The sequence below is a fragment of the Condylostylus longicornis genome, unplaced genomic scaffold, assembly GCF_029603195.1.
Source record: "Condylostylus longicornis isolate FDR11 unplaced genomic scaffold, ASM2960319v2 ptg000076l, whole genome shotgun sequence".
Classification (NCBI taxonomy): domain Eukaryota; kingdom Metazoa; phylum Arthropoda; class Insecta; order Diptera; family Dolichopodidae; genus Condylostylus; species Condylostylus longicornis.
Genome location: NW_026578044.1, coordinates 1,737,500 through 1,760,221, shown reverse-complemented (window position 1 = coordinate 1,760,221; position 22,722 = coordinate 1,737,500). Strand labels below are relative to the sequence as shown.

Below are 22,722 nucleotides of genomic sequence, written 5' to 3'. Positions count from 1 at the left end.
CTAGTAATCGTTTAACGATCAAAGTACATTAAACCTCATTCATATTCCGCAAATAATTAATGTTGTAGATGTTCACATGTTCCAAAATTATCAAACTTTAGATAATAAAAATAAAAAATTATCATACCAGTCAAAATGTACGTACGAAACAGCTAAGACGTAAAAACAAAGACAATCCATACAAAATCATTAATTCCGAGCAATTAACAAATATAACACCTTTCAATAAGTATCTGTAATACAATACAATAAATTATTGTAACATACTGCACTTGGTTAACATATTGTGGCATATTTACATATGTTTATACCTACATTTATATTACATACATTAAAATCAAAATTACTGCCAGCAAGGTAAATTTAAATTATTTTCAATAATTTGCCCTCTAAAATTTGACACTTTAAAATAAAAACATACTTTGAAATTGTAAACCTATAATGCTTTTTCTTAAAAAAGAAACAAAAAAAATAAAATTGGATTAAATTTTTTATAACGAAATTTCAGTTTCTCTATATAACATTAAAAAGTCTCATTAAAAGTGTTATATATAGATGGGAAATAATGTTGTTCACGTAATTCAATAAAAAGAACGAAAAAAATTTAAGAATTCGATTGCTATTTTGGAAGATAATTTAAAAACCTTCACTTTTTAATTTTTTCTTTTTTGGGTTTTTATTAACCTTAAACAAGGTAATAAGTTTTCATTAAAAGAAAAAAGCAAGTAAAGTGATAAAACGTCGTACAGTAAAAATTGTATAATTTGACATATGTATATCTTAATACGTGACCAGTAACAGTTGATGTGCTTGCTGTTTTAAGATTATGCCAAAAATTATGTATTGCTATATTGTTAGACTAACAAGAAAACAGTAGAAATCGATTAGAAATGCAAAATAATTTCATTAAAACCAAAATTTATTAATTGAGTGTAATATTGTGTAGGCGTTAATAATTGTAGCCTTTTTTTTCAGTTTACACCCTAAGGGAATAAAAAATTCGGAGTTTAACAGGCCTAACAACTTATGACAAAAAATCACTCCTAATGTCCTGATCACCTACGTCAACTAAGTAATTGGAAATATTTTTTCTGAGCTGAATAATCATAACGTAACAATGATAAATATATAATTTTAATGCTTATTTATAAATAAATAAAGAGTCAGTTTACTAATCTTCTACTGTAGCTACTTTAAATTAAATCAGAATAAATGTCGATTTCTTATATCGTAAACTTCTATTAAGGCACTGTTTACTTGAAAGTGTTATAGATTAAAATCATAAAGAAAAAATTAACAGCAATAATTAAAATTATTTCTTTTAAAATAAAGCAAATTTTTCGTATATATTAACAATCAAATGTAGCAAAGTTCGTCTGATTTTATATCATATCTAAAGTAGAATAATTACGATTAATTATCAAAATAAAATTTTTAAGGTTAATCTACATTATCTATAAGCACAATGAAAATTATTTATAATTGTTTTAACATTGATTTAAGAATATTTGTTCGTAGCTTTAAATTCATTTCATTGCTTATATTAAAATGTAAAATTTTATAAGAAATTATTTAGTTAAGGATTTCTTTTTTAAAGTGATATTTAGTACACCTACAATCTGGAAATGGATTATAAAAGTATATTAAAAATTATAACCATAAAGAGAAAGTAAGGATAGATGTATCTAAAATTCATGCGTGCTATTTTAGTAGAAAGCGGAGATGATAATGTTGAGGTGAAATATGGATGAACTCGTTAAGGTATTTGAGATTGCATTTGGTTAAAAAGCTTTGGTTAAAAAATTTTGCTTTACAGGACTCTCTTCCTGAATATGAAGCTTTACGGCTTTTTTGGGGTATTTAAAACAATTTATGTATTTGAACTTTTGCACTTTATATGGCAATCTACACTAGATATCAATTCGGGCACTTCATTTAATCAAAACTCTTAAAGTTTTATGCCTTTTCTATACCGGTAAACTCCGTCCTGTTCATTTTTAAAGTTTTAAAATAAAAGCTCATTCCAAATTTTCATAAAAATTTTCAAAAAAATCAAACCCTGACCTAAATTAATTTTTTTTTTCTTTTCTTCTAAAAAAAAAAATACTTATGCCAACAATATTTTTATTTATAAACATTTTTCTTTATTAAAAGCAAAAAAAAAATTTGAGTAAATTTTTACTTCGTAATCACTTATGATCAAAATGAATCATCAGTTAAAAAAATATGTTTGTATATACATATAGTTATTATTTAATATAAAATTCAAATTTACAGGGTGCACCTTAAAATATCGTGATACACAGTAGGAGTCAATTATGATACAATTAAAATAAGATTACAAAATGAGATTAAAATGCCTAAAAATATTGTAGTTTTCATTTTGCACTCCAAATTTTCTATACATGTTAATTCTTAAAAAATTTAAAATATGCCACAGGATTGCTTAATTTAAACTGGATAATATCTAGATCCAAGAATAAATTTTTTGCTTCATTTGATAAATTTAAATTATAAAAAAAAAATTTCTTTTTAGAGAAGTTTTTAGTATAGCGAAGCACAACTTTCGTTAATGATGACGTTTCTTTAATGATGACAAAAATATATTAAAAATATGTAAATGAAATAACTAAAATGGACACATCTTGGAAGAAAGCGAAGTCTTTCAGTACAAAATTACAATAAATGGGTAAAAAAATACATAAATAAATTGATTATCATTTGAACTACTAATTCAGTATGAATATATTTATTTTAAGTTTGAAGTGTTAATCATAAACAAAAAAACTCTGAAATAAGCTGGAGAATGTTTTGTAGAATGTTCATAACGCTAATAAATTTTTGGTATAATTGCATCAAATATACCAAAAATAAGTCAAAGTGTCAAAGTGTTTGACAATTTTAATCAATTCTATGACGTCGAATCACTTGATATGAAAATTATGATCCAAAAAGCAAATTGTAAGCAATGCATTAAATAAAGATTGCATAATAGGTGTTACGGTATTTAACGTGCGTTAAATCAGCCTGTATATTATATAAATATCTAATCTGTTATATTTTATCTTAATTTTTAAGTCCTATTGTACTATTTTTTTATAAAAGATTTTCTCAAACATTGTTTGAATAACAAATTGATGGCACTTAACCAACAAAAAAAATTTTTTTTTAATTTTTTTACTTTATTAAAATTTTTAATGCCATTGAATATTATTTTTGTTTTACTAATTATAATATAAAACTCCTACAATTTATGCCCATTTTCATTACAAAAGAAAAAGAAATTTTATTTTTTCTCTTATATGTATATGTATATATAATTTTTTTTTTTTGATATTTATTGGTCAATAGGTAGTCCAAAATAATTTATGTACATTTTAATTTGCTTTATTATTTGTTATTTAATTTGTGACGTATAATAGTATAATCCATAGACCCATACACATTCATATATACACATTCATATACATCATACTTTATATTTTACATTCTGTAATACAATTTCTATATATCTTATATTTTGTATAACTCATCAGAAAAATTTATTGACCCCGTCACATACTTATAATATTTTTATTGTTGTCTACCTTGAAAATATAGAAATGTATGTATGTGTGTATATACATAACTTTATAAAATTGAGTTAACGGTATTTTAATTTTAGTTATGAATTTTTTTTAACTTGATTCTTGATTAATAATCTTAATAAAACGAAATTTTATTTAATTGTATACATTCATTTATAATAGTAAGAAGATCATTATAAGGGCGCTGCCAATAATATTTTCCCCAAATTAAAAAACAAACTGTATAACAATATAAATCTGTCATTTATTCCTACGATTTTATGACCTAAAATAGTTTACGAAATTATACAGTTATTATATAAAGGAAGATTTATTATACATAATTTTTATTGATCTTGTCACATAAAATATGTCCGTCCGTAAACGTAAATAACCTAATTTGTAAAAGTAGGTATAAAAAAATTAATATTAAAAATCCAATATTGGCAAATATAAAAATTAATTTGCACACTTTATATAGCACATATTTCAGAAAAAAATAATAAACTTAATAATAATTTTTATACAATAAAAATCAATGGTAATTTTGAGGCATAAAAATTAAATATGTGAATTACGTTAAATCTTTATTGCAAAAATATTAAAAATTCACAATATTATAATGCCTATTACATAATTCCGTAAATCTGCGCATATGGTTTCCCAATTTAATATGCGCAATGAGCCAAAATCAATTCATACTATATTTAATTACGTCACATTTAAATTAACATTTTACTTTTTTATAGTTGAATTTCGGAGTATAAGTTGTCGTAATATACAGTTACCAATTTTGTTAACAAATTACTCATTCCTGTCAAATATCCACTTTTCAACGAGAGTTCTAAACCTTAACTTGAATCAAAATTGGGATATGTTCATCGAATTCGGACCAAATTATCAAAAGATTGGTGCAAAATTTTCAAGGCAATATTTTCAAAAAAATTCTGGTCCAGAACAATGAAAAGGGGAGGTTACGAACCAGAAGCTTATAAAAGTTGCTATAAAAAAAAGAAAGTGGAGATGGGCTTGTTGAGGAAGATTAGCCACGCTCAAGGAGGCCAAATCAAAAGGAAAATGCTGACCGGAAATAAAGTGCTTAGCCCAAAATAGTGCGATTCCGAAGAGTTGTTAAAGCCCCACGTTTCCACCAGAAATGGACGAAGCAGAATGAAAAACTTTATAATAAAAGAGTCAACTTTGTGTTTCTCCTTTGTTTTTGCAAACGCAAAAAACTAAAATTTATATTAAGTATAATTTAATGATTTGAAAAACATATACTTTATGTATGTATGTAAACAAGTAGGCTTTGGGTTTTTTTCGGGAAAAAATATTTGCATATTTTTATTGTAAAAAAATATTCCATATAATAAAAATGTATTCATAGTGATTGTACATATGTCTGTATTCTGTTCTACTATAATTTTTATAAGAAAGTCAGGATTAGATCCGTTATTTTATTTTTACAAAAAAACGCCAAAAAAATCTCTTTTGATAACAAAACAAAAAAAAGAGTTGACACAGTAAAAAACAATGAGTATTCAAATTTTAATATTCTATTCACATTAAAAAAATTATTACAAAAAATAAAAATAAAATTCAAAAAATACATACATACATATATCAAAGAATTAAAACAAAATTTTTGACATATAGAGTTTTAGCATTGACTTTCTTTTATAAATGTGTGTACATAAATATTGTGTTTTCACACATTAGTTTAGTCGTCATACTTTAGTGTGCCTTAAAACGTGGTGAAACATTGTTAAATTTTTCTAGAGCTTTCATACTGAAAGAATAAAATTGTAGAGTAATCCAATTAGTTTCTACTTTTTCAAAATTTTCACTTAGTGTTAGTGAACACCTTTTATATATTGTAGAGAATACGATTTAATGATAAACGTAATTATTATTTTAGTTATAATGTTGATCGACATATGCACATACATGTTTACATGACTACTCCTAAGAGCGGTCGCGTAAACACTACTATTCGAGTTAGTTTACACAGTATCATTCGCTTTTCATGTAAAATACCACAATTTTTTTGTACGTCAAAATTTTTTATAGTTCAATTTAATAATTATTATTCATGCAAATATTTCAAAATTAAATTCTATTCAACAATTTAATTTGATATGAGAATAAATTTCAATTAAATTCTAAAAATTATTGAAAACATAATTTTAAGCATGAAATGCAGTTTATTTTAAATAAAATACAACATTATAAATGATTTATTCATAAATTATAAATTGGAAAAACTAAATTTTTTAGAAGGAGAATTATTTTTAAAGACAATGATTAACCATAGTATCATATGTACACATACATAAACTTACTAAATACCTGATGTGTACAAGAAATATAATAAAATTAATAATTATCTTTATTGCTTGCGGCTTTTTTACAATACAAATCAATAACAATTCTTATAAAGAACTTGTATCTAATATTTTTTTATTAAAAAATGGAATCAACGTAATGTGCATACTATATACAAACTCTTAAAAATCAATACATTAAAAGAGCAGCGGGAGCAGTAAGAAAAAATAACTATAATTATTCAATGGTCAATATAAGGCCGTGATTCCAAATAAAATGTTTTATTATTTTCCATTTGTACTTAAATAAATGAATTTTAATCTAGAATTGTTCCAAATTCCAATAAATTGTTATTCTTTAAATACTTGTATAATATATTACATTCCATATAACCGCATTTAAAAACTCTGACTTCACAAAGAAAATCTAACCACAATTAAATTTTAAACACATAGAAATTTTTTTATAGAATAAAGAAAAACTTAACCTTGGCCGTAAAATTTTAAATATTTTTTACTTTTTTTATTATTTTTTACATTTTTAGTTCAATTTTATATAAAACCATAGTTGATTAATAATTTTTATAAAAATATATATTTATTTAAAATTAAGAATTTAATAAATTTTTATTATTAATATTCCTGTAAGAGAGAACCGCAAATCTTTTATAGTAATAAAAGATTTTAAATGATGACTGAGCTACACTTGTTAACAAGAACGTGTTACAAGATTTAGTAATTGAATCTAATTACATTTTATTTCTTTATAAATTCACGTTCAGAACATAAGACAGTATAATATAACACAAAATTGCTTTTAATTCATTTGGTAGTAATTTTAATTTAATTTAGTAATTTTAATTTTAATTTAATCATCTATACAACAAAATTTATTATTCTACGATAAAGTATGATGACTATATTCATATCAGACTAAAATTATCTGAAGACGCTCAGCCCTAACATAAAAATTTTACTTTAACAAAATCTGACAGTAAGTGTGATGAGAATTGAATAGAGTAATTTCTTTTAGCACTACATCTAAGTCCCTGACGAATTGCAATACAGCAGCCACCTCAAACCGCGAAACTCTCATCGAGGTCACAAATCCTCTTCAGATGCACCTCAGTCACAGGAGAGCCACCGCCTCACATTCATAAAATAGGTGCTCCGACGTCTTGTCCTCTTGCAGGCAGACACGCAGACCTCATCCTATCAATAGCCCATCCCACCAATAGCCTTAACTCTGGTAGAAAAGTGTGGCCAGTTTCGGTTCCTTGGTGACACGTAGGGAGACACGTATTTTTTGGAGTGAGATAAGCCCATAAAATTGTTCCAATGATCAACCATTGACCGTTCCTCTCAATCATGCAAGGCGCGCAGACCGTTTTCTTCGGCACTTTAAGAATTTCTCCGAGCCAAAAAAGAAGCCGCTGCTCCCGCTCATGAGCGGGAGCCTAATGTCAAATAAGGTCTACATACAAAGTCTAATGTCAAACAAGGTCTACATACATGTACATACACGACTTTCATTAGACTCGGATTTTAATTCAATCATAATATTTTTAAATTTTTATATAAAGGAACCCACATTTTTATAGGAAAAAATCATAGTTTTAAAAATTTTAATAAATTTTATTACAGAAATCGTTTTAGTGTACAAAAAAGAATGTAATAAGTTCTTAATTTGGCACTTCATTTATCATTCCATTTCCCAAATAAAGAAATTCATTAAACACAATTTACACAATTTACAAGTTAATTTTTTATATACAACGGAAAAAAAATATTGATCTTGAAAATTTACTGTCATAATAAATTGTTATACTTAAATAATAAAGAATTTATTGTATATTAAAATTGAAGGCGACCAAAAATTAATGAACGCGATTCAACTTATTTAAAAATAGTGTGTGAGCATTACCTAAACGTTACATACATGTACATACCATGTAAGTCAGTATTTGTGGACTCGCATACATATGTAATTACGGTCATAAACAATGATACTATTGACGTGCTTACATAATATTTTTGAATAAAGGCCAACTTCACTCATTAAATTGGAAATTTTTTTTTTTTGTAGCAAGAATGTCAAATTTTTTCTTAAAAGCAAAAAAAAAATTTTGTTTTTTGTCATCTCATTCAACATTTTCCAATATTTTGCAATAAATGCTTTTTTTTTCTCCACTATAAAAATTTTTAAGTTATCGTTTTTAGTTAAACTTTTGAGAATTTGTTTGAAATTTTGTTTTTGTGCATTCGTACAAACACAAAGTTTTAACATAACCACAAACACAAAATTTAGAAAAAACTGATGTGAACAGCACATAATCGATCGCATTTCTAAAGTGTAATACAATATTATGAAAATTTTCATTAAATATTTAATACAAATTCTGTGAACCAGGCAGACTCTTTTATAGACAGAATAGTTTCCACCACAAACTCGACATGCAAATGGTGTCATCACATAACGTTCCTTATTGTATGCAATGCGGTCGGGAAAAAATTAATATTTTGTCATTAATATTTTTATACGTACTATAAGAGAAAAAAACTTAGTTTAGTTAAACAGGTGGCAAAAAAATACAAAACAAAAAAAATGCTTACCTAAGCGTTAAAATACGCGATAGTCGTTATAATTATGTACGCTTTAAAATAAAAAATAAATATCAAATACAAGTCTCCAGACTAGAAAAATATAAACTTGGCCTCTTAATTATTATACTACGAGTATAAAAAAAGTTATTTTTCTTAAAACAAAGAATTCTCGGTGGGAATTAATTCAAAAGTATTATATAAAGAAACATTATAATGAGAGAGGCCGTCTTAAATAGGGTGATTTTATTAAGAACCGTTAATATTATATGTACAAAATTAACATAATTAGCTCTTAAATATTTATAAAAATCTACTTTAAATATAATTTACTTACAAAGAAATAATGTTTTATAACTATAAAATGATCTTTTATGATGTTGGTATAGAAAAAAACCGGCTAAATATAACAGATTATTTCGTTTAATTAAATCACTATAAATAAAATGAATAAAGCACAACAACATAATTGGAATGGAATAAAGGCATAAAAACAATTTATACTTGCGAGTTGTGACCAAGAATTACATGATAGTACAAACTCTAGATGTTACACTATTCAGTTGCATTAATTCAACAAAGAAAAACCCAATATTTGTATATTTCAGCTGAGAACTTTATACAATCATAATTTTAAGTGTACTATTCATGCACTGATTTCCAGAATATGGACAGAAATAACAAAAAAAATACTGAATATTTTTGTGTCTAATTGTGCCTATTGAGACCATTTGCTATCAAATGTTTTATATGTATGATAAAATTTTGTTATACTTATGCATTGTGAAACAACTAGCCCGCTAAGCATTCTGTAGACGGCAACATTGGCGATTTACGAAAAACAACATAAAGTCTGCACATAAGACGGGGCCCAAAACCGCACTGTCACCTCCTAGTGGTGGACCCCGGTAATGGCGGAAGATAAAGGGGTGATTAAAACGACCAAAGTTACGTTCGTGTCGTGGTCATATCTCGCGGCGAGCCTCTTGCTTTGGGAGTTTTAGCCCTATAGCTACAGAAGAGGGAAAGGTCAGAAAACAACACCCCTGAACAGGGCCCTCAAAAAAGAGGTCGATGAATGGCAATGTTGAGGGAAAGGTCCCTGGGAACATTCCTCAACAAAACCCGAAAATGACTTTTTATCGGGATGAAGTAGCACAGGTCAAGGTGGCCATCACTCATAAACTGCATCCAGAGGAAAGGCTATCCGAAGTTCAGATGGGGAAAATCAAAGTAGCCATCATGGATGAAATGGATAAAGTTGTGGATTCTCATCCACAATTCACTGCAGCGTTGCAAGGGGTTGGATGGATATCCGTAACATGCAACAATTAAAACACTAGGGAGTGGATAAACAGTGTCTGTAGGAAGACAAAACCTTGGGACGGTTGCAACGTCGTGGTACTGGATGGCGACGACATGCCCAAACAGCATGTCTGCGTCACCTACGTGCCAAAGGACGAGACAACCGTCAGTCTCTCCAGGGACAAATTTCTAAGTAGGATAGAGAAGCAAAATCCCACCCTCAAGATGAGTTCCTGGAGGATGCTGAGGATGGATAAGGAAAAGGACGGGGGCTGCTCCATCACCTTTTCTGTGGATGACTCCGGATTGGAAGATCTACGGAAAGCGGAGTTCCGACTTTTCCTGAACTTCTTCCGTGTTATCGTTCGGGTTAAAAGAAGAAAATCCTATCAAGGTGCTGGCGGCAGGGCAGGACAAAATAAAAAACCAACGCCCACCGCGACAACGACGAGCACTTCAGGCCAACCAAAAGAGCCAAAACTCATGGGAAAGTCTGAAGTCGCTCCGAAAATGGCGCAAACGGAAGAATCATCGACCAGCGCGCCGAATACAAGCATCCCGGGTGAACCAAAAGGGCCCAAGCCCATTGGGAAGCCCGGTACTGCTTCGGTATTTGCTGTTGGAGAGGCTAGTGTGGCACCTAGGACGGCAAAAGAGGCTGTGGCAGGGCAGGCGCCCACCAAAATGCGTCAAAAGGCGGAAATGGGAAGCAAGGCTCTTGTAAAGCTTTTGTCTAAAGGGCCAAAGCCCTAGTGAAGGATCAGGTTAAGGGCCTAACAGGTGAGCTATTGTATGATCATATAATTAGGGGGCAGGCCTAGGGCTTGAATTTTGTTTAGTAAAAGGCTAACGTATTTTCCCATTCCAGATTACTGTTCTAAGGATCAGGTAGCTGCGTTGGTGAAGGTGAAGTCTTCCAGGGGTTGGACAGAGTTCATTGTTTGCTCATCCTACCTCCCGGGAGACTGTGCCCATCCAGACGAACAACTGAAAGATCTTGTGGGCTTTTGTGGAAGAAGGAACTTCTAACTAATAATAGGAAGTGATGACAATGCCCACCACACCGCCTGGGCAAGCAGTAATATAAACAAAAGAGGTGAGTGCCTACTTGAATTTATATATAGCAATAAATTAATGGTTATGAATGAGGGCAATAGGTCGATATTCCTAAATGCAATTAGGGAAGAGGTTCTTGACATCATCCTTTGCACTGAGTTTATCGGTAGTAGGGTTAGTGGATGGCATGTCACAAATGAGACATCCATGTCCCATTATAGACAGATTAGGTTTTATATCATGGTCTCTGGGGACGTGGCAGAAGAAATGTATTGGGTACCCCCATCCACAGATTGGAGTCAAGTCGAAACAGTCCTCATGGATGGGATTGGATCGATTCGTGCTTCTGTCAGAACGGTGATGGATATTGAACTGGCCTGCGAGGCTCTAACGGCGGCTATTACTACTGCCTACCATGGGAGCTGCTGCGCTAAGCCGAGGCTGAGCAATAGGAAGTGCCCGTGGTGGAATGAAGAGCTTTCAAGGCTTAGACTAAAGACCATAAAGCTATTCAATAAGGAAAAGGCTTATTCGGGTTCGTGGGAAGAGTGTAAAAACTCACTCACGAAATAAAATAAAGAAATTAGGAAAGCGAAGAGAATTTCGTGGGGGGCGTTTTGCAAGGGCATTGATGAACTCTCCAGCAGTGCGCGTCTTCACAGGTTGCTTTCCAAAAAGTATGCTAGCGGGTTGGCCCTAATGGAACGGCCTGATGGCTCTATGACCGAGAACGGAAAGCGAACGTTGAAGCTTATTGCGAGGGATGACTGGCAACGATTCCGTCTGGTCTTCACGATGGGCAGGATTTGATGGGCTGTTTTCTCTTTCAGGCCCTTCAAATCTCCAGGTTATGGCGGGATATATCCTACATTTTTGCAGAGGGGTTTCCAACATATCGCCAGAGCACTGTTGGAAATTTTTCGTGCCAGCTATACGTGGGGTTACATCCCTCAGGCAAGGAGGGTGGCTAAATTGACGTATATTTCGAAGGCGGGTATGCGACCAAACAACCACTCAAGGTCTTTCCGTCCAATCAGCCTTACTTCTTTTCTATTGAAAGCAATGGAAAAAGTGATTGTTAGATTTATACGGGACGATGCACTGGGAAGCAATCCCTTGCATGAATCTCAGTACGCCTATCAGTCAGGAAGGTCTACTGTACTCGCTCTGCAGAGTCTGGTGGGGGTTCTTGAAAACTCACTGGAAGTGCGGGAGATGGCAGTTGGCTGCTCCTTGATATAGAGGGAGCTTTTGACAACACGCCATATCATGTCATCTGTGAATCGTTGCGCAAACGAGGGATTGATGCGACGACTAGCAGATGGGTTAATCGGATGCTGCAGGATAGGATTATTAAGTCCACCATAGCTGACGATGTACTCTTCATCTCCGCTGCAAAAGGTTGTCTGCAGGGCGGTGTTCTTTCGGCCCTCCTGTGGTGCATTGTAGTGGGTGTAGTGGATCTAATCGCTGCTCTCAGGGACTCCGGGGTACGTGTCTGGGGATACGCCGACGATGTGGCCTTCGTCGTACGGGGAAAATTTGAGAGCACTATTTCTGATCTTCTACAGCAAAATTTACGTATTGTGGAGAGGTGGTGCGAAGGCGTTGGCTTAAATATAAATCCAAGCAAGAGTACTTTGGTCGCCTTCACCAGACGCAGAAGCAAGGATAGATTAACGAGCCCAATTCTGTTTGGTGAACATATTAGTTACTCTTGGGAGGTGAAGTATCTGAGGGTAATCCTGGATGATCGTATCTTCTGGAATATTCATATAGATAGAGTTATCGAGAGGGCTACGGCGGCCTTGTGCACGTGTAGGAGCTTCATCGGGGGGACCTGGGGAATTAGTCCCAGGATAGCACTGTGGCTATATACGGCCCATGCTAGGCCCATCGTCACATACGCGTCGATTGTATGATGCCGTAAGGCTCAGCAGGTGGATGTGCGGGCCAAGCTGGAAAATCTACAGAGGCTAGCCTGCTTGGGAGTGACCGGGTCAATGCGGACGGCTCCTATCGCTGCATTGGAGGTGATGATCGGGTTGCACAGGACTCACAGAGACTTCATTGAGAGCGATCCGATTCTAAGAATAACCATGTCGGATACCTGTCTACCGCGGTACAACTTCGACCACAAGTACAGGGTTCTATTTCCCGATCGATGGACGTGGGATCGGGGTGGCCCGGTACTTGAGTCGGGTTCGAGCGCGTGGTATGCGGACGGGTCCGAAACAGAGTCGGGTGTGGGTTCGGGTGTATACGGTGTCCGCCCGGACACGCGTGTATATGCAACCCTCGACCCATATTGCACGATGTTCCAGGCCGAAATACATGCAATAGAGATCTGTCTGAGAATCAATTTAGAAAGGCGGTATAGAAACCGCACCATCTATGTGTTCTCGGACAGCAGGGCTGCACTGCTGGCGCTTCGTTCAGCTCAGGTTACATCCAAGCTGGTCTGGGGCTGCCTTGCTGGACTAATGGAATTGGCATCGGAGAACAGAGTCACGCTCATTTGGGTGCCGGGCCATAGTGGCCATGCGAGTAACGAAATTGCCGATGGGCTGGCGCGGAAGGGATCTGAGGCTGACTTAGTGCAGTCGCTGCCTTTCTGCGGTCTGCCTTGTTCCGCCGTGGGGGCCGGGCTTGCCTGCCTGCTCCCGGCGGAATACGGCCGTCACTGGCGGAACATGAAAGGGTGCCGTCATGTGAAGGTGTTTCTTTCGGCGTGCTCCAGCGGATTCACCGCAGAGTTGCTGGGGATGAGCAGAAGCCGGATTCGCACTATTGCGAATTTCTTCACGGGGCACTGTCCAGTGTAGTACCACCTGCATAGGCTGGGGAAGTCGGGCTCCCCCCTGTGTAGATTTAGTGGGGGTGGCGATGAGGCCGCCATGCACTTTCTCTGCGACTGTTCGGCACTGGCTGTTCGGCGCCGCAATTGTGTTGGACATGGGTCCCTAAGTGTTCGGGAACTGTTGTCCAACTCCCTTAGGGATATCTCCGGCTTTGTGGTTGGGACGGGAATATTGTAGACTGGAGCGTGGGGAGGCTCACATCTAAGTCTATATTGCCTCTGACTTTGGGTGAGTACAAATTTCATTAAGAACCGAACATATGCATAATTATACCGAAATATGCATGAAAGCATAACGGCAGTCTTAGATTCCGACAGACAGGAGGCAAGAATGGTAATCGATCTTCTGAATACCCCTAGATTATAGATCGTAGATTTTTTAGGGAGCCGAATGAGGCAAGATATCTTCCCACCGCAGCCATTCACGGCTTAATGTAAGCCCTCACCAGCTGGATATATCCCAATAGAATGGGATAATATTTCCCCAAAGTTCATGAACTCCTTCCTCCCAAAACAATTAAAATACCAGCCCCCCAATACTGGGTAGTCGCAAAAAATATGCAAGGGGCACGGCGGTCTCGTCTAAGTTCCCACAAAAGGGAGAATTCGATTTCTAATGACTGTGATTCTGTTTGCCGATGCCAATTCCACAAGTGCAGTAAGGCAGTTTCAGGCCAGCTTGGATGTAACCTGAATCAACTAAAGTGCTGTTTTCAAAATTTATAGGCTAAGTAAATATCTGTTAGTTTTAAGGCATGGCTGCTGTTAGTTTTAAGGCATTTATAATCATATGCATAAATTCGAGCACTGTTTACTGACCGTTTACGACAATATCCGCAAGATGAAAGAGAGACGATGGAATACATATCTTCTTTAGTGGATAATTCGAACATTCTTTCACCTAACTATATGTTGAATGTATTCTATAATCTTATTCATGATTTTATGGTCATTAAATTATAAAATGATTTTAACAAGTTGTCAACATAATGAAAATTATTCCAAATGATTCTCAAATACTTCACATTTAAGAAAAAACAATCAAAAAATAAATTCATTGAAAATTTCCTTCAATATTAATACAAAATGTCAGTTGCTAAATGTTACTTAATTCACATATAATAATTAACATGTCTTTTATAAAATTAGTACAATTTATAAATATAACATTATAAAAGACACCATGTAGGTATACTAATATAGGCGGCTCGATTAACAAGAACAGAATTACCTATACGAAAGACAATTTTAAAAATGGTAAATTTTAAATATAAAATAACAAAGGTGAAGTTTTTTTTATTCGTAATTGATTGTTTCAAGTAGATATTATCTTTACTTTAAATATGTGATATCACGTGGATTCATACATATGTATACATATATGGAATAGATTTATGTACAAGTAAGTATAACAAAGAAATTAAAAATTATAACAAATCTCTATATTGTTGAAATTGTTATAATTATAATTATGTACATAGTATACTAAGCTTACATACATACAGACATGTATAAAAAACAAAAAATTTATGCATATAAAAATTTAACTTTAATATATTTATATCCGAACTTTTGAATGGACGTAAATTATAGAGCAAAAAATTTATGAAGTGTAAAAATTTAACACTAAAGCACATCATTTTTCTTTGTAAGTTTATAACACTAAACAAATAAGTGCTTAGATTTAACATACTATTTTAAGTGCTTGCAACCAAGCGAAATCGAAGTGAGTCAAAGAGTCGATTCATAAGTATGGAAATCAACTTCTTTCATTGAATGAGATAAACTTTTAAGATTAATATCAAAAATATGAATTCATCCGTGAGCTCTAAAGGGGATAATTATGGAATATCAAAAACCAAATGAACAAGCACGAAATATGACACTAAATTGACACAAGTAGTAACTCGTCAAAAATGTATTAAATGTAACTCGTTTTCAGTGCTAAACTATTAGATTTAAACATGAGAAATATTTTTTAAAAAATTTTATTTAAACAACGCCATCTTACAGTTGATTTGCACAATTGTAATAAATTTTTTTAATATTGAATTGTTTTTTTGTGTAATTTTTAATCTTATTGTTTTCATTATAGCTCGAAACTAGAACATATAAATGAAGTCAATAATTTGCTTTAGGTGTTTTCTCGCATGAGAGAAGGTTGCAAAATTGATTTTATTGCAATAACAACAATTATAATTATTGTTTCATTTTTATTTTAAACGGTTTCTTTTGACGTGATATTTATGTTTTTTTTTTTTAATTTTTTTTATTAAAATTTTTAATTGCTTATAATTATTGAATTTCAGAAAAAAAGGCACTAAAAACAAATCAAAACGGAAATAAAATTGTAGATATATATTTTTTTATTTTTTTTTTTTTTGGTTTTTATTATACTGCTTATGTAGCACAGTAATGGTTTGCCAGCAAACTAAACTTAATTATAACAGAAATTAACAAACACTTCATAAATTTAAATTTCCTCTATAAAAAAAAATTTTAGAAAAATTTTAACAGGTTGTGAGTGTAAAATTAATTTTTAATAATAAATCACAAAAGAAAAAAAATAAAATATTAAAAAAAAAAGTATTATAAATTAAATTTTTTATTACCAAATTTAACCCTTTTTCTTAATAGACTTGCTATTCAAAATTAGACTCCACTTTATATGTGACGTGTCATGCAATTGTCAATGTCAGTTAGTTTTATAATCAAATAATTAATTATATTTGGTAAAATCATGTTACCAAATTTTATTTGTAGTTGTTTAATTTTTTCGAAATTATTAGAGAAATTGAAAATTTTTCGACATGAATTTTGTTCAATTATGTTAATTACAATTACATTTTTTTAATATACCAATAATGACCAGTCAACATTAATTAATTTTTATTTCGATAGTTTTGTTGTCAAATATTTATACATACATAAATACTAACTCTAAGTCGTCAATGTTATAACTATAACAAAAAATACATGTATAATAGCATTTCAATTATGCAATATATTATTATTTAATATACGAGTATTAGAGCATTATTCAAAATGTCACTATTGTCAAATATTATTTATTGAATTATTAAAATATTTATTTCAAAATTTTCAACTAAAATTAATTTTATTTAAACAACAATATATGTATAGGTAGAGAACTATAATAAATTATATTTTAAATATCAAATAATTTGTATATATAAAAAGAAATTTATTATAAATTTAAAAAATTAATATTTAAAACTTACATCTGGCAATGCAAAGCATACTGTCCATGTTGTTAATAATATACCAAAAATAAATGTCATGTTGCAATGATGATGATAAATCTGTTTGAAAGTAAACAAAAAAAGAAAAAAATAAAAGAATGAAAATAATTTTATAAATTAGCTGTAATATATTTGAAAAAACACAACAATGTTTAATATTCCTATAAACACTATTGTAATTTTACATTATATAACATTTAACCTAATATGTATAAGTTTTAAAGCTGAAGCTTTTATACAAATTGTACCCATATTAGTGTCACTCATTAATTTTTCATTTTAAAATATTGCAACATTATTATGTCATTCAAGCACAATTCGAAAATAAATTTTTAAAATAATAAAATATAATTATTATAGAAATTTAATAAATACTGTAATATTAATATAAAGTTAAATATCCAGAAAAATTTATAATTGTATAATAGTTTTAAATTTTAAAGCTATACACGTAATAGTTATTGTATTTCCCTATAAAGTGCAGAATTAAATCAGTGGAACATTCGATATATCAAGAATACCAAAAGCTATTCAATTAACATTAATTATCAAATTCCTATTGTTATTTTTGCGTATATAAACAAATTAATTTAAAATTAGATTTTTAAAATTTAATTTAATTATTTGAAAATATATGTGTAAATAAATTTTAAAATGATCATTCAACAAAATGCATAAAAGATGGCGACTTTATAACATAATAACTGACTAAAGATTTAATTTTTGAATTTTAAATGAATGCGATTTTATATAATAGTTATGCGTTGAACAATTTCCGAAGAACTTTTATTAATTATTTTTTTGACCTCAATATAAGTAAAGTATGCTTTAATCACCTGTTATTCGTTATTGTTTGGCTGATTTTTATTTCATATATTTGCAAGTCAACTCAAATTTTTTTTTATTTATTTCTATTTAATTTACATAATTTTAAATCAGACATATTGATTTATTTAAAATTTACGCTATAGAAATAAATTAAAATGATAAAAAACTATAAAAAAAAATTTCAAAAATAAAAATATATGCATATTTTTTTTTTAATTCTATTTTATTATTCTATTGTTTATTTAATGGAAAATAAAATTAATATTAATAATATTTTATTTTTTTATGAAACACTTTAATTTTTGAATTGACCATTTGACTCTTTTTGTTTTTTCTTTTATAGCTACATCAAAAATTTGCATACATTATTATTCATTTGATTCGATTTATTTTTAAGAAAATTCCAAAATACTTTTTTACCAAAATTTCTTTATATAAAATGATTGTATGAACATCATTTCTTTCAGTAAAAATTAAAATCCGTAAAGAAGAAGAATGGAGACGTCTGCTACCTACTATGAATAAAATCAAAAACTGGAAACAAAAATTTGATTTATTAAATTACTCGTATTATTAAATTTACATAATTCAAATTTTGTATCAAATAACAAAAAAGTATGCTTGAGTATATGAGTTTTAAAATTCTTATATGTTGTATAAAAGAAGATTTTATCAATTAAAATTTAAAAAGTAATATTGCTCATTTTGACTTAACGCGAGATTGAGAATTTCTGACTTTTCACAATTCATTAAAATCTTAAAATTAAATATGAAGATTTTCTTAGCAGTTTCTTATAAAAGTTTATAAAATAGCACAGTATAATAGTGCAGTATATAAAGGTATAATAGTACAGTATAATAGTGGGGCCCAAAACCGCACTGTCACCTCCTAGTGGTGGGCCCCGGTAATGGCGGAGGATAAAGGGGTGATTGAAACGATCAAAGTTACGTTCGTGTCGTGGTCATGTCTCGCGGCGAGCCTCCTGCTTTGTGAGTTTCAGCCCTATATCTACACGTCAGCTGACGACAGGCGTCCCAAGTCAAGGTGAAACAGCTAGATGGAGAACGTAAACAATAACAACAACAGCAACAACAAGAGCAACAACTGTGACAAATACAAAAACTGCAACAACAACAACAACAATAACAACAGTGAAAATTACAACAACAACAACAATACTAAGGATAACATTAATACAAACACAGTTAGTGCTCAAGGGTCTGCGGAACCAGAGCTTCTCTCGATTGACGCAGAGGAGGAACTCCTTCTCACGCCAGTAGAGGAAAAGGCGACGCCTCCGATGGAGACGGATAATCAGGATGTCTGCGTCACCTACGTGCCAAAGGACGAGATAACCGTCAGTCTCTCCAGGGACAAATTTCTAAGTAGGATAGGGAAGCAAAATCCCAGCCTCACGATGAGTTCCTGGAGGGTGCTCAGGACGGATAAGGAAAAGGGCAGGGGCTGCTCCATCACTTTTTCCGTGGATGATTCCGGATTGGAAGATCAACGGAAAGCGGAGTTCCGACTTTTCCTGAACTTCTTCCGGGTTACCGTTCGGGTTAAACAAAATCCTCTCAAGCTGCTGGCGGTAAGACAGGACAAAATAAAAAACCAACGCCCACCGCGACAACGACGAGCGCTTCAGGCCAACCAAAAGAGCCAAAACTCATTGGAAAGTCTGAAGTCGCTCCGACAGGAGCTATTCTTCAGACTTTTGTGGAAGGAGGAACTTCCAACTAATAATAGGAAGTGATGCCAATGCCCACCACACCGTCTGGGGAAGAAGTAATATAAATAAAAGAGGTGAGTGCCTACTTGAATTTATATATAGCAATAAATTAATGGTTATGAATGAGGGCAATAGGCCGACATTCATAAATGCAATTAGGGAAGAGGTCCTTGACATCACCCTTTACACTGAGTTTATCGGCAGTAGGGTTAGTGGATGGCATGCCTCAAATGAGACATCCATGTCCGATCCGGGGGCCTGGCAGAAGAAATGTATCTGGTACCCCAATCCACAGATTGGAGTCAATTCGAAACACTCCTCATGTATGGGATTGGATCCATTCCTACTGCTGCCAAACCGGTGATGGATATCGAACTGGCCAACGAGGCTTTGACGGCGGCTATTACTAGTGCCTACCATGGGAGCTGCGCGCTAAGCCGCGGCGGAGCAATAGAAAGTGCCCGTGGTGAAATGAAGAGCTTTCAAGGCTTAGACTAGAGACCAGAAAGCTATTCAATAAGGCCAAGGCGTCGGGTTTGTGGACTCACGAAATACAATAAAGAAATTAGGAAAGCGAAGAGAATTTCGTGGAGAGCGTTCTGCAAGGGTATTGATGAACTCTACGGGATTTATACGGGAAGGTCTACTGTACTCGCTCTGCAGAGTCTGGTGGGGGTCCTTGAAAACTCACTGGAAGTGCGGGAGATGGCAGTTGGCTCCTTCCTTGATATAGAAGGAGTTTTTGACAACACCCCATATCATATCATCTGTGAGTCGTTGCACAAACGAGGGATTGATGCGACGACTAGCAGATGGATTAATCGGATGCTACAGGATAGGATTATTAAGTCCACCATAGCTGACGATATACTCTTCATCTCCGCTGCAAAAGGGCGGCCTCAGGGCGGGGTTCTTTCGCCCCTCCTGTGGTCCATTGTAGTTGATGATTTAATCCTGCACCAGATGCAGAAGCACGGACAGATTAACGAGCTCAATTCTGTTTGGTGAACGTATTAATTACTCTAGGGAGGTGAAGTATCTGAGGGTAACCCCAGATAGAGTTATCGAGAGGGCTACGGCGGCCTTGTGGAAGTGTAGGGGCTTCAGCGGGGGGACCCGGGGGATCAGTCCCAGGAAAGCACTGTGGCTATATACGGCCCTTGCTAGGCCCATCGTCGCCGCTGTACCTCCATATGCGTCGATTTTGTGGTGCCGTAAAGCTCAGCAGGCGGGTGTGGGCCAAGCTGGAAAAGCTACAGAGGCTGGCCTGCCTGGGAGTGACCGGAGCAATGCGGACGACTCCTACCGCTGCATTGGAGGTGATGATCGGGTTGCCGCCGCTGCACCTCCATACATTGAAGGAAGCTCGGCTACTGACTTACCGACTTCTCTCTGGCGAGGACAGGGCAGGGCTAAAGTTGAGAGCGATCCGATTCTAAGAATAACCATGACACCTGTGTTCGGGAACTGTTGTCCAACTCCCTTAGGGATATCTCCGGCTTTGTGGTTGGGATGGGGATATTATAGGCTGGAGCGTGGGGAGGCTACAACAAGTCAAGAATGGCTGCGGTGGCTTGGGGGGTTACTCCTGCCCCACTCGGTTCCCTTAAAATCTACAATCTACAGTATAATAGTACAGTATACAAAGGTATAATAGTACAGTATAATAGTACAGTATACAAAGCTATAATAGTACAGTATCATAATTACCACATGTACATAAATAGTGTTTGAAAAAATGATTACGTGTTATATTATTCGAAAGTGTCATAGTGTTCGAAATATACTATTGCTTTAAACAAGTATAAATTTCGTTTTTCAAAAGCAAAACAAAAAGATTTGAATATTAATATTCGAATTGTTTCAAAATTTAGTACAAAATTAAATTGTCTAACTTAAAAAGACTAAAATAATTAGACAAATCAATCAACTTATATAAAGATATACAGTTTAAGGTACAATTTCACTTTATTTTTAATAAAAATTATAATTATGCGTGAAAAGTAAGTGTGTATTTCAATTAATTTCGGTATTATTATCAAAATTATACCATTAATAAGTTTTTGTCGTTGTGTGATAATGATCTTTTAATTAATGTATATAAGTAATTGAAAACGATGATCCCTTGAAATAATAAAAAAAAACTTAATATATATATGTAATTAATTTCCAAATTTACAATGTTGCGTATATACCATATTGAACTGATAATTATGCGAAGCTAAAATATTAAAAATTCCAATATTAAATTACAGAATAGTGTAAAAAAAAAATATGGAATTACAAATAAAAACAAATGAAAAATAAATTTGCCGTTATTGTATTATAATTACTATAATACATATGTATATGCAATAATTATTAAAGTATATAACTTAATTATGAACAAAACTTTTTATAAAAGTAAAAAAAAAAAATACTCTTCTCTTAAAATCACTTGTCATAATCAGTAATTACCATCAAGGTATTTTTAAATACTTATGTATGCATTTAGTTTTTGAACACAATATGATCACATTATTATGACAGCTCTTCTGAAATTATTACTTAATCTCTAGATGTATAATAGAAAAAAAACTTTAATAAAAAGGAAGAAAATGAGTGAATAAAATAATGAGATACTAAAAAAATTAGTTATTTTGGGTAAAATAAGTAAGCATATGAAAAAAACAATCACTCATGACTAAAAATTAATAAATTTACTATATCATCCAACATTTAAAATAAAAATTACTGTTCGACTTGATAATCTTGAAATGTGGTAATTTAACAGCTCAATAATTTTTTTTTTAGAAATTTGACTTTGCGAGAACATAGGTTTCAAAAATGGTTCCAAAAGCAAAAAATGTCAATAATATTCTCATATTGGCAGGTGAAAAGGTTCGGTAGGAATTAACAGCCATAAAATACTCCCATATCGATGTCGGAAATCGCCTAGTTCCAAAATAATTCTCAAAAGTTGTAGTCTCTCACTTTATGGGCTTTAGTTCGTTTAAGGTTTTGGTTTGTGATTAATATGCAATTAATGTCTTACTCAAGTTTTAATATTTTTACAGTATAGTAACATATGTGAAGTATACAAATCACACACAATCAAGTATATATAACAATAAGATTAAGAATTTATTAAAATACTGCGCAATTAAATAATTGATTCCTTATTAATTTTTAGTTAATTTTTTTAAG

At 32.3% G+C, this 22,722-nt stretch overlaps 1 protein-coding gene across 4 annotated transcripts in view; it reads right to left on the bottom strand.

Annotated features, from left to right (window-relative positions):
• Positions 1–22,722, bottom strand: part of LOC129612684 (A disintegrin and metalloproteinase with thrombospondin motifs like) — a 114,143-nt gene that overhangs the window by 49,958 nt on the left and 41,463 nt on the right. For all 4 annotated transcript variants that reach the window (XM_055526437.1, XM_055526436.1, XM_055526438.1 and 1 more), the window contains exon 3: positions 16,955–17,035. In XM_055526437.1, coding sequence (XP_055382412.1) covers positions 16,955–17,014 — 60 coding nt within the window. In that variant the 5' untranslated portion in view covers positions 17,015–17,035. The remainder of the gene's footprint in view (positions 1–16,954; positions 17,036–22,722) is intronic.